The 15,254-nt window shown below is 55.2% G+C and overlaps 6 protein-coding genes across 6 annotated transcripts; 4 read left to right on the forward strand and 2 right to left on the reverse strand.

The window, feature by feature from the left end:
• Positions 1-62: 62 nt before the first annotated feature.
• On the forward strand, positions 63-4,052 carry PFLUO_LOCUS8922 (Pre-mRNA-splicing factor cwf19; the record flags this gene model as incomplete). Its single annotated transcript, XM_073786700.1, has 6 exons — positions 63-1,334; positions 1,385-2,202; positions 2,864-2,896; positions 2,957-3,171; positions 3,246-3,655; positions 3,714-4,052. 6 exons carry the CDS (start codon positions 63-65, stop codon positions 4,050-4,052), a joined length of 3,087 nt encoding a protein of 1,028 aa, XP_073642929.1.
• A 154-nt stretch (positions 4,053-4,206) lies between these two features.
• On the forward strand, positions 4,207-5,107 carry PFLUO_LOCUS8923 (uncharacterized protein; the record flags this gene model as incomplete). The annotated part of the gene is made up of 2 exons (XM_073786701.1): positions 4,207-4,230; positions 4,286-5,107. 2 exons carry the CDS (start codon positions 4,207-4,209, stop codon positions 5,105-5,107), a joined length of 846 nt encoding a protein of 281 aa, XP_073642930.1.
• A 1,279-nt stretch (positions 5,108-6,386) lies between these two features.
• Positions 6,387-8,716, forward strand: PFLUO_LOCUS8924 (uncharacterized protein; the record flags this gene model as incomplete). The annotated part of the gene is made up of 3 exons (XM_073786702.1): positions 6,387-7,262; positions 7,385-7,772; positions 7,854-8,716. The coding sequence occupies 3 exons, from the start codon at positions 6,387-6,389 to the stop codon at positions 8,714-8,716; spliced, it is 2,127 nt and encodes a 708-aa protein (XP_073642931.1).
• Positions 8,717-9,256: 540 nt separating this feature from the next.
• Positions 9,257-11,318, reverse strand: PFLUO_LOCUS8925 (uncharacterized protein; the record flags this gene model as incomplete). The annotated part of the gene is made up of 4 exons (XM_073786703.1): positions 9,257-10,435; positions 10,487-10,577; positions 10,633-11,095; positions 11,159-11,318. The coding sequence occupies 4 exons, from the start codon at positions 11,316-11,318 to the stop codon at positions 9,257-9,259; spliced, it is 1,893 nt and encodes a 630-aa protein (XP_073642932.1).
• Positions 11,319-11,463: 145 nt separating this feature from the next.
• Positions 11,464-12,239, forward strand: PFLUO_LOCUS8926 (CWF complex protein sap62; the record flags this gene model as incomplete). The annotated part of the gene is made up of 2 exons (XM_073786704.1): positions 11,464-11,475; positions 11,544-12,239. 2 exons carry the CDS (start codon positions 11,464-11,466, stop codon positions 12,237-12,239), a joined length of 708 nt encoding a protein of 235 aa, XP_073642933.1.
• Positions 12,240-12,737: 498 nt separating this feature from the next.
• PFLUO_LOCUS8927 (Serine/threonine-protein kinase) lies at positions 12,738-14,846 on the reverse strand (the record flags this gene model as incomplete). Its single annotated transcript, XM_073786705.1, has 4 exons — positions 12,738-13,050; positions 13,103-13,579; positions 13,629-14,132; positions 14,191-14,846. The coding sequence occupies 4 exons, from the start codon at positions 14,844-14,846 to the stop codon at positions 12,738-12,740; spliced, it is 1,950 nt and encodes a 649-aa protein (XP_073642934.1).
• Positions 14,847-15,254: the final 408 nt, after the last annotated feature.

Raw genomic sequence — 15,254 nt, forward strand, 5'->3', positions numbered from 1 at the left:
AATCACCGCCTGCAAACGTCACTCCCGCCTCACCTTTTCTTCTTCACCACACCTCGCTCATAATGACCCTCGAAGATTTTGAGAAAAACCTGGCGGAGGACAAGGAGAAGCAACACGAGAAGAGCGACCGGGAACGACACCATCGAGATCGCGACCGCAGCAGAGATCGCTCACGACACCACCGTCACCACCGCTCCAGCAATCACCACGAGTCCCGACACAGAGACCGGGAGAGCGAGCGCGAATCCCGGCACAAAGATGACAGTGGACATCGGCATAAGCGATCGCGTCACTCCGGGGCAGAGGAGCATGACCATGCGCATAAACGCCGACATCGATCCAGCAAAGACGACGGCAAGGATGATGCTCCCAAGACAGTGGTCCAGGAGGAGCTCAGCCAGCTGAAGCGGGATGCCTGGATGGAAGCGCCCTCCGCCCTAGAAGTCGACTACGTGCATCGTCCGGACACGACGCGCCTCGAAGAGGAGTCGAACAAACCCAAAATGCTCCAGGCCGATTATGAGCTCAAGATCCACGACCGCGAGCTCAACAAACATCTGCGAGACCTTAACGAGGGCAAAGCGCTCGAGGATGTCGAAGAGGAGCCTGCGCAGCATGAGGTGGATTACACATTTGGAGATTCCGGGTCGCAATGGCGAATGACGAAGCTCAAAGGCGTCTACAGAGAAGCCGAAGCTAGCGGCAAACCGGTGGAGGAGATCGCCGAGGAACGATTTGGAGATCTCCGTTCATTTGATGATGCTCGGGAAGAGGAAACCGAGCTGGATCGTCGCAAGATGTACGGTCAATCCTACGTGGGCAAGGAGAAGCCCAGTGGCGAGCTGTTCCAGGAGAGGAAGCTCCAGAACAACGTGCGGAGGGGACCACTGGAACATGTTCACGACCCTGAGCTGGAGCTTCAGGCCGAGGGCCAGGGTAAGCAGATGGACGTGGAGCAACCCTCGCACACAACCCAGCATCTCGATCTCACGGCATTGAACCGCCTGAAAGCTCAAATGATGAAAGCGAAGCTCAGGAAAGCTCCCGATGCCGCCGAGCTGGAAGACAAGTATAACGCGGCGGCCGCGGCCATGGCCAATCGCAAGGAATCCGACGTCGTGGTTCTCGGTGTGATGGAGAATCGGATGCTGGCTGGCTCCAGGAATGAAGTCAAGCCTATCGAAACGAAAAGGGGAATCGAGCGCGGCCAGGTGCAAGAAAACGAGGACATGAGCATTGAAGACATGGTCCGCGAGGAACGCAGGAACCGCGGCCAGATCGGCGGCGAAGGACAGCGGCTAGCCGAGCGGATCTCGCGCGATTCCAAGTTCGAGGTGAGTCTTTTTGGTCTGATGGTTTTGTTTTGGTTCTAATATTCCCCTAGAATGAGCTAGAGTACATGGACGACAATGCTTCCAAGCTGGCTCGACGGGTGCATCGGTCTGAAATCGACATCAAGAACTCGACCGTCAATGATTTCCGCAAGATGAATCAGATCTTGGACAACTGCCCGCTGTGCCATCACGAAGACACCAACACGCCGCCGATCGCACCGGTAGTATCGCTCGCAACCAGAGTCTTCCTGACACTCCCCACCGAGCCCGAAATCAGCGAAGGCGGCGCTACCATCGTACCCATCCAACACCGACGGAACCTGATGGAATGCGACGACGATGAATGGGAGGAGATCCGAAACTTCATGAAGAGCCTGACCCGCATGTACCACGACCAAGGCCGAGATGTAATCTTCTACGAGAACGCAGCGCAGCCCCAGCGCAAACGACACGCGTCTATGGAGGTGGTACCATTACCATACAGCCTGGGAGAGACCTCGCCGGCCTTCTTCAAGGAAGCCATTCTCAGCTCCGACTCGGAATGGTCGCAGCACCGCAAACTCATCGATACCCTCGCCAAGTCCAAGCAAGGGCTCGGACGGTCCGCATTCCGCCGCACGCTGGTCAAGGAGATGCCCTACTTCCACGTTTGGTTCGAGCTTGACGGCGGGCTGGGCCATGTTGTCGAGGACGAACACCGCTGGCCTCGAGGGGACCTGTTCGCGCGAGAGGTCATTGGGGGTATGCTGGATGTTGCGCCGGATGTGATCAAGCGGCAGGGACGCTGGCAGAGGGGTGCCGATCGACGGACGGATGGGTTCAGGAAGCGATGGAGGAAGTTTGACTGGACTCGTGTGCTCGTCGAGGGGTAGGATGGTAGATAATAGCCCTAGATTGGGTTTGTATGAACTAAATCGAAGCGGAAAAATCCTGAATATTGCCTTCTCAAGACTTTGCTCTGTTCCTATCCTTCTCCGGGCTCAATTGATGTTTCCCGATTCTGTCCTTCTTTTCCGGCGAGACTATACTGGCTCCGGCATGAAGCTATCCCCAATGTATCTGTCTACACTCTGACACTCACATTTCCCTAATTCCACAGGTCGCTCAACTACAGCCAGCCAATTCACACGCCCCAGTGCTGTCTTGCAGTATCCTATCTTTTATCTGTCGCAATTACTCCGAATTATTAATGCGGGGAGCTGCCCGATCTCGCGTGGAGCATTCTTCCACTGGTCTCGGCCATCTTCTTCTCTTTCGCTCTCTCTGTTCTTCTTTGACGTTTTCTCTCTTCTCGCTCATCCTGTTCTAGTATTACTCCCTCCGATTCCTTCGTGCATACCTCGTTGCGTCGGACATTGCCGCCACATCTCCCCTCCCCACCTTTCTTATCGGTGCGTCTCCGACGCCGTCCCGCAACATGTCTTTCTTGCGCAGGCGAGAGATATACATCCCAGCATTGTCGCGCAGGTTCAAATAACTGATTGATCTAGACATTCCTACGCAAGCATGACTTCCAATGACACTACTAGGCCCAAGATTCTGCTCCTGGGCAATATCGACCAGTGCGTTGATCTACCAATAATCGTCTGCGTGACTCGATGCTAATCTCGACAAACATAAAGCGCTCTCCCCTCCTGGAATGCATTGAGCGACCTCGGCGAGCTTGTGCGACCAACCGCGACCAACCGCACCGAGTTCCTCGAGGAATGCCGCGCCGGCAAACTCGACGGCGTGGTCGCCGCCTACCGGACCTTCTTCTCCACCAGTATCACAGGGCTAGTCGATGAGGAAGTGGTGAATGCATTGCCGAGTTCATTGAAGTATCTCGCCCACTGCGGTAGGTCTCAGTCATCCCCAAGTCAATATTCAAACATTTAACATCCCAACTAACCGAATCTTTATGACTATCAGGGGCCGGATACGACCAAGTCGACGTACACGCCTGCAGCGCGCGCAGCCCTCCCATCCGAGTCTCCAACGTGCCCACAGCAGTTGACGACGCAACCGCGGACGTAACCATGTTCCTAATCATCGGCGCACTGCGCAATTTCAACACGGGCATGCACGCCCTGCGCGAAGGCAAATGGCGCGGCCAGCCTGCGCCGCCGCTCGGCCATGACCCGCAGGGCAAGGTGCTGGGTATTCTGGGGATGGGCGGGATTGGTCGCAACTTGAAAAATAAGGCCGAGGCGTTTGGGATGACGGTTGTTTATCATAACCGTCGGAAGCTGAGCGAGGAGCTTGCTGCTGGGGCAAAGTATGTTTCTTTTGAGGAATTGTTGGAGGGTAGTGATGTGATTAGTTTGAATCTGCCGTTGAACGTGAGTGTTCCCTTTTCTCTTCGTCTGATTTGCTTTGAAGATGTATTGACAGAAGCAGAAACACACCCGCCACATCATCGGCAAGGCCGAATTCGCTAAAATGAAAGATGGCGTGGTGGTCGTGAACACCGCGCGCGGGGCAGTCATTGATGAAGCGGCGCTGGTCGATGCCCTGGATAGCGGCAAGGTGTTCTCGGCTGGGCTAGATGTCTTCGAGGATGAGCCCAAAGTTCATCCGGGCCTGGTGAGCAACCGAAATGTCATCCTGGTGCCGCATATGGGCACCTGGACGAAAGAGACCCTGACGGCGATGGAGAAGTGGGCGATTGAGAATATCCGCCAGGCGCTGGAGACGGGGACGATGAAGAGCCCTGTACCTGAGCAGGCGGATCTGTAGGGAAATAGTAATAGTGTATAGAGGCTAGATCAAATGGCTAGATGCAAACATAGTGTTCGTCGTACTTACTACCTAATCAGACCCGCTACGTCAGATTAATCTTATCGTCGTCCTCAACCTCCAACCTGCACCTCGACACTCCCTCCCTGACAACATGGCCGAATACTGGAAGTCCGCAGTCAGTCGCTCATTAACCTCCCTTTGACCTGAAACCCTTGCTAACATCAACCTAGCCCCGGCACTGGTGCAAGCAGTGCAAGATCTTCATCCGCGACACACCCTTCGAAAAGACGCAACACGAAGCAAGCGGCAAGCACCAATCGGCCCTCAAGCGCTTCCTCCGCGAAATTCACAAGGACAATGAGATTAAGACGCGCGAGTCGCAGCGCGCGAAAAGCGAGGTCGAGCGGCTGCGCCAGTCCGTGGCGGGGAGTGGTGGGGACTCCAAGGGCGTTGCGTCGTCGCGGAGCGCAGTTCCAACACCACCGGCAACCCGGAAACAGCCCGATCGCCCCGTTAGCATAGACGAGAGGAAAAAGCAGATGGCGCAGCTGGCTGATATGGGGATTGCCGTTCCGCAGGAGTACAGGGCTGATATGGCCGTGGCGGGCGAGTGGCAGACCATGTCCGAGACCAAGATTGACGACGAGTCGGCCAAGTTGTCGGTCGGTGTGCGTAAGCGCAAGCTGGAGGGGGAGGAGGAAGAGGACGAGCATGCGCCGGAACCGTTTGTGAGCAAGGCCTGGGGCTCGCGGATGAGAGTGTACCCCGGTGCTCAGGAGGAAACCGACGAGGGCTTGGATGCTCTTCTGGCTTCAACGAAGGATATCAAGAAGACGAAGACTGCGCCGGAGACAGAGAAACAGGCGGATGAGGCTGCTGGCCAAGACACGAAAGATGATGGAGAAGCGCACGCGGATGCGCAGGTCCTGGTCCAGGCTAAGACCGCGGGTGGATCGGAGATCGTGGAGCCGAAGACTGAAGAGGAGGAGGTGAAGGGGGAAGAGGCTGCGCCGGTGTTCAAGAAGCGCAAACCCAAGGTCATGAGGAGATAGCTGGACTGCTGGACGTTTCTGCAACATGATTGCGACGTCCATTGTCCCTGGACCTAACAGTCTTCATTGCTCCTGACCAGCAAGAGCTTGGTCTGGCGAACACCGACTGCAATGCTCACTTGCATTGCGACACCACCCTTCACGCTGGGACACGTCCCTCGAATGAGACCCGCCGTCTGGTAGCTATCTATCTTGGAGCCTCTTGAATGGGTGCAATGAGGATGTCTTTAACAAGGCAATCGCTAGTTAACCACTCTGTATCTAGATCCGCTCTAGGACCGTATATAGTATAACTATAATAAACCCTGGGTCAATCCCAGTCAAGATGTAAAGATAAATAGCTCCAATGCATCCGTGGTGGCTGTATAGTCCGGGTGGCCACTCCCATACTCGCTGTACTACAATTTTTTTCCAAAGCGGAGACTGGACGGGAACAGAAAGAGAACAGCCGCATCTCTTCAACTTCGCATCTTCACCTTTTCCGCCCTCTTCATTCCACCACCACACCATCTGCCCTCCACCCTCCCTTTCCGATTGTTCCTCTCATTCTGAGTAAGTCTCTCTGCCTCTAAAAACCCATGCGATTTCCCCCTATCACCGGAGTGAACCCACCTCGATCGCGCGCCGTTCGGTCTGCCCGCGCCTCCCCCGACAATCTTCTCCCCGCTCCCTGCCCGCCCGTGTTGGTGTGATCCAGTACTCTTGGACGCGTCAAAGATTTCTTCCCTCTGGTGCGATTGTGTTACTGGTCTTGTGGGTGGTTGTGAGCACGGGTGGTGGCTGTTGCGGTTACCCTGGCAGAAAGAAACCATTTGCGACAGCAACTCTCACAACCCCGGCACACGGGGGGATTCAGTCATGAACATGCCCCAAGTGGATCTGGGAGTTGCACTCAAGACTATCACGGGCAGAATCATGGCCGCTTCCTAGATCTCTTGACCCTGCAGTCCACCACTGTTGCGACACTGAGGCATCGCATTCATCTGAGCCCCTACACTGCACCGCTTACACTCCCTTCTCATTCTCCAAAGCATTTGTTACGCACTGCTTGGAATGTGTCTTTCTTATAGCCCGACGCTAACATCTCTAAAAGTTTGACAGACCTAAGGAATAAATGATTTATCAGCTCCACCCCGATCGATCTGGCGTGCTGTCTATGTCCAGCGATAAGCCACACCTCCTTTGATCCTGAACCCCGACCGGCGCAACCCATTGACCCTGATCGGGAAACCTCAATTGAACGTCCTACACCATTTGGGAGGAGGCTGAGAGATCAGAAATGGTGGACCTGACAGACTCCAGCGCCCCTCCCGGCAAATCGACTCCCTCGCCGGAGACAGCCAATGCGCCCGTGGCAGAGACTAGCCAGCCTCCAGTGCAATCTGTGGAGGAGACCTCGGGGGAGAATGAGCTCCCAACGGAAACCCAGCAGTCCCCCACGGTGACTGAGCAGCCGGTCACAAACCAGCAACCCGCAGATGGAGACAATTCGATGCAAGAGACTAGCGAGTCTACGCCGGTGACAGATGCCAAACCCTCTGGTGGCGCGTCCGGAGCGACGGCCGAGTCAACTCTCCCGGCGTTTGATACTTCACTCCCATCGGTGGGCTCAACGGCAGCGGAAGACCTGTCCCTTCCTGCCACTGACACAAATTTGCCGAGCCTGGACTCCTCTCTGCCGGCCATTGGAACAGACATTCCTACGATGGATGGATTTCACCATGACGGCCAGGCCAGCCAGCATGCGAACCCTGGACACGACCAGTCCGGGCACTCCAATGGTCCCGGCTCGTATCAGCAACCATCCAATGGCACATATCAGTATTCGCAGAGCCCTTCGACACCGCAAAATGGGGGGCAGCAGGCTTCGCAGCAGCATCAGTTCCAGCAGCAGCCTTACCAGCAACAGAGCCCGGAGATGTACCACAACCCCGGGGGCTTCACTCCCGCCAACGCGAGCCAGGGCAATACGCCATCGACCATGTCTCCGATGGCCTCCATGGGCCAATACATGGCTGGGTACCCGTCGGATGCCGATGCGCAGATGCGGTACCAACTGCCCGATGACCCGAGCAAGATGAGCAGCCGACACAAGAAAGAAGTTAAACGACGGACCAAGACTGGGTGTTTAACGTGTCGAAAACGCCGAATTAAGGTATGTGATTTCCTCCTTAACTATTGGTGCTGGCGGCGGATCCTCGCTTGTGCTGGGAACCCCGCCAATCGTTTATCTCCCGCATCCACCCACTTGTGAAAAACAATGCTAACGCCAACCAGTGCGACGAAGGTCACCCGGTCTGCCGAAATTGTGTCAAGAGCAAACGTGAATGCTTAGGCTACGACCCCGTGTTTCGCCCTCAGGCATCCACCCCGTCGGCCATCCAGCCTGCTGCGCCTAATCCCCCGCCGTCGCTGGTCGTCAACCCTCAAGGCCCTCCCTCTTCCTCTGCACCCGCCTATCCCTCTGCGCCTCCAGGGTACGTGCCCGCGACCTCCCAGCCATACGCGCCCGCTCTCCAGTCCCTGTCGCCGAGCACCTCCGCCGACCAGTACGACCCTGGGACCACCATTGACCCTTCACTGGGCGCAAATCACCCAACCAACACCGCAGACATGCAAAATTCAAACAATCCGCGGCCTCAGGGCATGGACCCTGTTTACAAATGTGAGTGCTGGATGGGAAAGATTTTTGGGCGCAGAATGAAAAACTCTTCGAACCGCCAACTAACCTATGGAATCTTACTAGCCAAAAACCTTCTCATGACCGACCTGATCGCTCTCCGAGGCATTGCGCCTCCTGCTCCCCACCCCATTGGCACCCTCCCCCCCGGTCGTTTGGAGGAAATCCAGGCCGTCTTCTTGGCAACATACGCCCCCGCGATCGACAAGTTTCTCGAAGTGAAATGGTACTCCGAAAAAGCGCTGTCGACTCTTATGGCAGACCAGCAACTCATGGCGGACTATTCGGCGTTGATCGAAGCATTCAACGGGTGGGACCTCAACGAACACGAAAGTATCGCTCGCCTGGAGAGCTTTGAGGCCTCGGTGATCTGGCGGAGTATGATCCTATGTCGCCAAATACCAGACGCAGTGAACGGGCAGTTCGGCACAGACTGGAACCTGCTGGTGGCATGTGCGCGCCTCAACGTGATCGAAGCTCTCCTGACATGGAACCACCTGGATCCCAATCCCTTGTCCCGGGACATGTTCAGGGATGCGGCCAGGCCGCCCAGCCCACCAGACCAGTTCATGCACCGCCAACTGGATTTCTGGGACGAGGTTGGCGAGTTCCTGACGCTGCATGACAACGAAGCCAGCTCGGCCAAGGAGATCGATGACACGCTCTCCCGCTGCCGAGCCCTGCTGGACACGTACGAGAACCGCGATATCATCTACTCAATCGCCATCGCGCGTCATCTGGGTCAGCGCTGGGCGGACTTTCCAAACACCTTGCCCAAGGTCGGCTCCACGACCGAAAAAGAAGCGGGCACCAAGCTTTACGTCGCGCAGAAGTTCCTGGAAGATGAAGCCGAAGGCAAAGGCACCACCCAGATCTACAAACGCATCTGCTGCATGGCCGTCCGCTCTTGGTGGTGTGCTCGCGAGTAATTGTTCTTCTTCTCATTTTTGATACCTCAACATACCGGGTGTAGGGCACCCGGATGTACACACACCATCTGATTTTGATATCAGAAGTGGTCTCTCGCGTTCCGCGTGGATGAATTATGCGGGACAGAACAAAAGACAGCATCATCCTCATCATGGTCTAGGCGTTGCGTTTCGACGATTTCATATTCTACCGGGGGTTTTACCAGGGGCTGGGCAGCGACAACGTGAGCGATTACGAATGGCGTTTTCGGCCTTCTTTCCCTTCTACCCTGCTCTTCTTGTCTGTACATTTTCTTTTCTTCGTTTTCTCTTCTGGATGGGATCTCATACCCGCTTCGGCCTGCCTGCAGGGAATCTAGCGGGTTTTATTTCTTGCACTAGTTAGCTGGATAGACGATATCAAAGTGCAAAAAAAAAACAGTTCAGATACTTTGATTTCCTACTTTATTCGTAGGGTTGATTCAGTCCATATATAATACGTTAGCTATAGACACAGCACACATGAACGATTAACTATAGACTGTCGAGTTAGTCACATCGTTACACCTCGACCCGGATCTTGATCTCCCCCAGACCCATTCCCACATCCCCCTGGACCAAGAATCCGATATCCCGCGTGGTGTCCACGAGTTCAACCTCCCGTCTAACGACTCGGCCTGTGTCCCGAGGCGTTTTCCCAGTATCGACTCCGTCGTCGCTGCTCTCGTCCCAGTCTCCAGTGTCGCTGTCCCCACCATCCCCATCCCCATTGACGGGATCCCATTCGTCCGTCTCCCAGACCAGTCGAAAGCTATACGGCCGTAGTCCGAAGAGTCGGGAGACGAGGGCTTTGATCTGGTAGGTATCAAACGAGGAGGGGATCTCCTTGATGCGGATATCTGGGAGGATTGACGGGGTATTCTTGGATATGTTATCGTCACCTGTCTTCTCTGTCGAAGACGTAGCAGCAGTAGTAGAAGAAGAAGATGATGATGATGACGAGGGCAGATAAAAAGCCATCTTAACAAGTCTAGCAGCAACAGACCGCGGATGAACAACCCTCCCACTCGAAGAATCAGAAACCGTCGCGCGCAGGACGCGCGGTTCGCCATATTGATCACAGAGAACTGCGTAGCGAGGATGCGCCGCGAGAACTGCCCGTTCCTCGTCTGCGGGGGTAGCGGAGAGTTCCTTGGCAATGAGAGAGAGGTAGTACATCTCCGCGTTTGCGCGGTCGTTCGGTTTGATGGGGCTGTAGTTTAGGGTGGTCAGGCATGGCGGGAGGCGGGACAGTGTTAGCATGAATGCCTCGTCGACGGTCATTGGTTTTGTCAAAGACGGGGCTAGCGAGGGTGGGAGGGGTGGTTGGTCGTAGAGTGGGTTGCCTGAGAGGCGGAGGGTTGTTAGGCCCGGAAAGAGGGCTGGGAGGGCGTTGATGAATGTCCATGCTGGGATGTTGTTGCGGGAGAGGTCGAGGGAGCGGAGGGTTGGTGGGAAGTGGAAGGAGGGAGATTGCGGTGTGTCCTGGATGGCGCTGATGTTGTTTCCGCGGAGGGAGAGGTGTTGGAGATTAGAGAGGGAGGTTAGATGGTGCAGGGTAGACAGCGAGGTGAGGTCGTTGTGTTCTAGTGTCAGGGTGGTGATGGTGCTGCAGGGAAGAGGTCGAGTTATTTCGACCAGCTCGTTGGCTGATACCGTGAGTGACTTGAGTGCCGGGAATCGAGATGACAGTTCCGCAATCTATGTTGACTTGGTCAGAAAGATCGTATATATTCGGGGTTGACCACCGACCTCATCCCACGTCAGGAGCGTGTCCTCCAGGTGCAGCTCGGTGATTTCCTCAAAGATGAGCCCTTTTTCTAGCGGTTCAAATCGATTTCCACTGTGTTTTTACATCAGTTTGACTTCCAATATACATATATACCTGGAGAACATACCTCAATCTCAACCTCTTCAACTGTTTCAACGAATCGCAGATCTGCCACACATCGCGCCACCGACTCAGCAAACTCCGACTAAGATCCAACTCGATGATCTTCGGACACGTCTGCATGATCTCCTGACAAGCCTTCTCAACCAGTGACTGATCAGGCTCGTAGGAAGGAAGCACCCCGACCACGCACATGCCATCCAGCAAGACGATGCGCAGCTCCGCCAGCTCAGCGAGCTGTTTCCGGATCTTGTCGAAGCCGACCTCTTCCACGACCTTGCCGCTAATTTCAATGGCATTCTTCTGCCCCGCGTCGCCGTCAACCTTACCCTCTGCTGATGCGTGACGAGCAAGTTCCTGCTCGAACTCGGACGCATACTTGTCTCGCAGAGCCTCGACGAAGCCCCGCGGCGGGTCTGATGGCCTGGACGGGCGCACAAAGGACCCGGCTGTGGAGTGGCGGCTCTTGCCTGGAAGCGAAGCTTATCAGAAAGAGGTTCGGTTCCTAGATTATGTAGTTGTTCGACTCTTACAGGTAAAATAACGGGTGCCCTTGTGCTCGCCTGCATGCTTGCCCCGGGAGGAATCGTCCCATTCAACACCTAGCCAGTCGCCGGTGGTACCTTCGACAGTGCCGACGTAGCGAATGGTGCAGCGATGGCCATCAAATGACCTGCGCTGACCGACCGACATGTTGACGAGCTGTTTTGTCGACATATAGAGTTGACTCGCGCATCGAATTCATGGTTGAGCGCAGAAATCCTTACATAAGCCACTCCGACCACTTCTTCAACGGCGACTTTCTTTTCTCTGCTTCTCTTCAGCCAGCAACAACAAGATGGATTACCAGGTATGTCCATATTCCGTTGTTTCAAATATCTCATTTCCTCTGTATAACCCCACTAACCAACTCTCCAGAACCGCGCAGGCTCCAAATTTGGCGGCGGCGGCGTCGCCTCCCAATCCGCCTCGAACGCCGACCGACGCGAGCGACTACGCAAGCTCGCCCTGGAATCAATCGACCTAGACAAAGACCCATACTTCTTCAAAAACCACGTCGGAAGCTTCGAGTGCCGACTATGTCTAACAGTGCATCAAAACGACGGGTCCTACCTGGCGCACACGCAGGGCCGGAAGCACCAAACGAACCTGGCCCGTCGCGCAGCGCGAGAGCAGCGCGAAGGAAAAGGGCAAGACCCCTCGTCTGTCCCCGGCGCGATGGGTGTGCAGGTCAGGAAGCAGATGATCAAGATCGGGCGGCCGGGGTACAAGATCACCAAGATCCGGGATCCGTTGACGCGGCAGATGGGTCTGCTCTTCCAGCTACAGTATCAGGAGATCACGCCAGGTGTGCAGCCACGTGTGCGGTTTATGTCGGCGTTTGAGCAGAAGGTCGAGGATCCGGATAAGAACTATCAGTATCTCGTCGTCGCGGCGGAGCCGTATCAGACTTGTGGGTTTAAGTTGCAGGCGAGGGAGATTGATCGTCGCGAGGGGAGGTATTGGACCTGGTTCGATGAGGATAGCAAGGAGTTTTGGGTGCAGATTATGTTCAAGACCGAGCGCGAGGAGCGGTTTAGTGGTGTGCCTGGTCTGGCGCCGATGCGCTCTTGATCTTTGCTTTGCTTGCTTTCGACATGGGAAACTGGGAACCGGCGCTTTCTTGTGGTCTTCTTGTTTATACAATACCTAGCGATGGGCTTTTATCCAAATCGAGGAGAGTTTACAACACTCATCTTTAGTGCTGTAGTGCTGTGGGTGGTACGGTCTACCGACTACAAGATTTCTACATGACAGGAAGAGTCTGTCCCCGGACGCTTTTATTGTTTTCGAAGATCCCGCGGTAACGATGCAGACTCAAAATGGGATGCAACGAGGGCCAAATCCCTCTTAGGGCATGACAAGAGGTGACGTGAATGAAAGATCGTCTCACGCGAAAGATGCAGGACGTTAAATATCAAAAAAGTGAAAACCAAAGACGGCGCTTCGGAGGTCATGGTCAGTGAAAACAACATCGCGCTTGGAATGCTGGAAGACAATTCGTAGAGAGATATGATGATAAAAAAAGGGGCGAGCCCTGCCCACCCTTTCTGTCCAAGTTGACGCATGCATTTAGCTCCCCTGGAACGCATTGAACGCCTTGTACGTGTACCCAATGAATGGCAGACTCATCTCGGCCTCCTGCGCATCCGGCATGGCGCGCGCCTGGGCGCGGTGGATGGCGCTGGTGTCCTCCTGGGGAATCTCGTCGATGGGGAAGTATGACACATCGATGTTGGAGCTGAGGCGCGGCTCGAAAGGCGCGCGGATTTTCCGCAGCTGGTCCCACACGACACCCCGGAAGAAGGGGTGGTTCTTGATCTGCGACGCACCGCCATGCTGGCCACCTTCGCTGCCGATACGGTGCTCGGGATCGCACAAGAAACTAGACCCAGTCAGTTTTGTTCACAATATTTTAGAAGGTGAGGGTTCCCTACCTCCGGATCAACGACTCCGATTCACGAGACAGGACGAGTTCCTCAGGGAAGTAAAGGCATTCCCTCCAGTTGACGATCTTGCGGTAGGTGTCGGTGGTGTCCTCGGCACAGAACGGCGGCCAGCCCACCAGACACTCGAACATGATGGCACCCACAGACCACCAATCGCACAGGTAGGTGTAACCCTGACCGTTGAAGATCTCCGGCGCAATGTAGTCGGGGGTTCCGACAGTCGAGTACGCCATGGCACGGCGTGATTTCCGCCAGGTGTTGATCTGTCCACGGTTCGACACGGTCAGGTTAATGGCATCGTTGAAGTAGCCCGAGTTCCGGTTCCGGTCCTTTGATGTCGAGTTCTTAAGCAGGTTCTGGTAGTATGCGTTATCATGAGTCTTCTTGCCTCCCGTCGAGAGACCAAAGTCGGTGAGCTTGACGTGTCCGCCACGGTCAAGGAGAATGTTGTCGGGTTTAATGTCACTGGGAAAGTTATCAGTTTTGAGCCGAGATAATGCAGAACGGTACTAACCGATGAAGGAAGCCAAGCTTGTGGACAGCTTCTATTGCCATCACCACCTCAGCCATGTAAAAGCGCGTGATATCCTCAGAGAAGATCTCATACTTGATGAGCATGGTCATCAAATCACCACCAGGCAAGAACTCCATCAGCAGGTAGAGGTAGGCAGTGTCCTGGAACGAGGCATGCAGCTTCACCAGCCATGGGTTGTCCTTGGAGTCGGCAAGAATATCACGCTCGGCACGGACGTGGGCCAGCTGGTCCTTCTTAAACATCTCTGTCTTGATGAGAGACTTGAGGGCATAGATCTTTCCATCGGTCTTGCGCTGCACCAGCTTGACCTCACCGAAAGCACCCTTGCCAATGATTTTGATGGTTTGGAAGTTTTGCGGGGTCTCCTTGGTCCGCAGGAACCGCAGGAAGTCTGATTCCCGCTTGGCAATTGTATCAGCATCCTGGCCCTTCTTCTCGACAGGCACGTGGGGTTCGCGAAGAGTCTTATCGAGATCCACAGACCTAGAAACGACCAAAACTTGTCAGACACTAGTCAAACATTGAAAGGAATGACACTTACCGCATGTTGCGATCACGGGCACGCTCGATGTTCTCATGAAAGAATACTGTCACTAGTTCCTTTGCAGCTTTGCCCCGCTTGTGAACATTCTCCGAGTATCGTTCCGGCAAACGCTGCAAGTCCTCGTTCTCAGCTGGCGGCCGGGGGCTGCGAGGAACCGGCGGGATAAGGTGTGCGGGCAGCTGGCCCTGGGCCTGGCCAGGAGAGCCGGCAGTGCGAGGGCGGGCAGGCGAGCCCGCCCGGTTGAAGAAGCCACCCCGGTTGGCGTTGAGGTCTTGGTTGGAAAATTGCTGGACCAGGCCATTGGTGGCATCATTGGGGTTCGTGTAGCCCATGCGGGATTGGTAGGCGGGTTGGGGCGATTGCAGTTGCTGGGCATGCTGCTGCTGCTGCTGGGCATACTGCTGCTGTTGGGCGAACTGCTGCTGCTGCTGGGGAGGGTAGGGGTTGGTCATGAAGTAGCCTGGAGCATAGGCAGGGTTGGAGGGGTCGACATAGTCCTGGGCCCCCTGAGTCTGGTAGATAGGCTGGGGAAAGGCGGACGGGGTGGTGGGATAGGCGCGGCTGTTGGGCCCCGCGTAGTTGTTGCGGTCGTAGCCAAAGTTGAGGTTCAGCCGGTTGTTGTTTTGATTGTTGTTGGGGTTGTTGGGATCCATGATGGAAGCCAGAGTAGAGAGGAAAGGGAAGAGGGGAGGGGAGAGGGGAGAAGGAAGAAGAAAAAGAAGCGACGATTGACTCCTGAGCCACCGCTCCTTTTGCTCCCCGCCCTCCCGCCCGAGACAAACTACAGCAAACAACGGGAGTAAGTATATGATGGCCACCATAGACTCTATCCTATTACTGTCGATAGTCCTCATGTATAGTCCCCAATAAATTAAGAGTACCTTTTTATCTCGTCTGCCATTCACTCTAGCCCTCCTGTTTCCCTTTCGACTCACCCCTCCTCAAGGGGACAACATTCTGACACCAGGCAATCCAGGGGGAGGGGCATGAAACTTGAGGCTGACCAACAGGTATGCTAGTCACATTGCGAAACAGACTGCGTAGCTACAGCACAGTCCGTG

This window comes from Penicillium psychrofluorescens (genome assembly GCF_964197705.1).
Source record: "Penicillium psychrofluorescens genome assembly, chromosome: 6".
Taxonomy (NCBI): Eukaryota; Fungi; Ascomycota; class Eurotiomycetes; order Eurotiales; family Aspergillaceae; genus Penicillium; species Penicillium psychrofluorescens.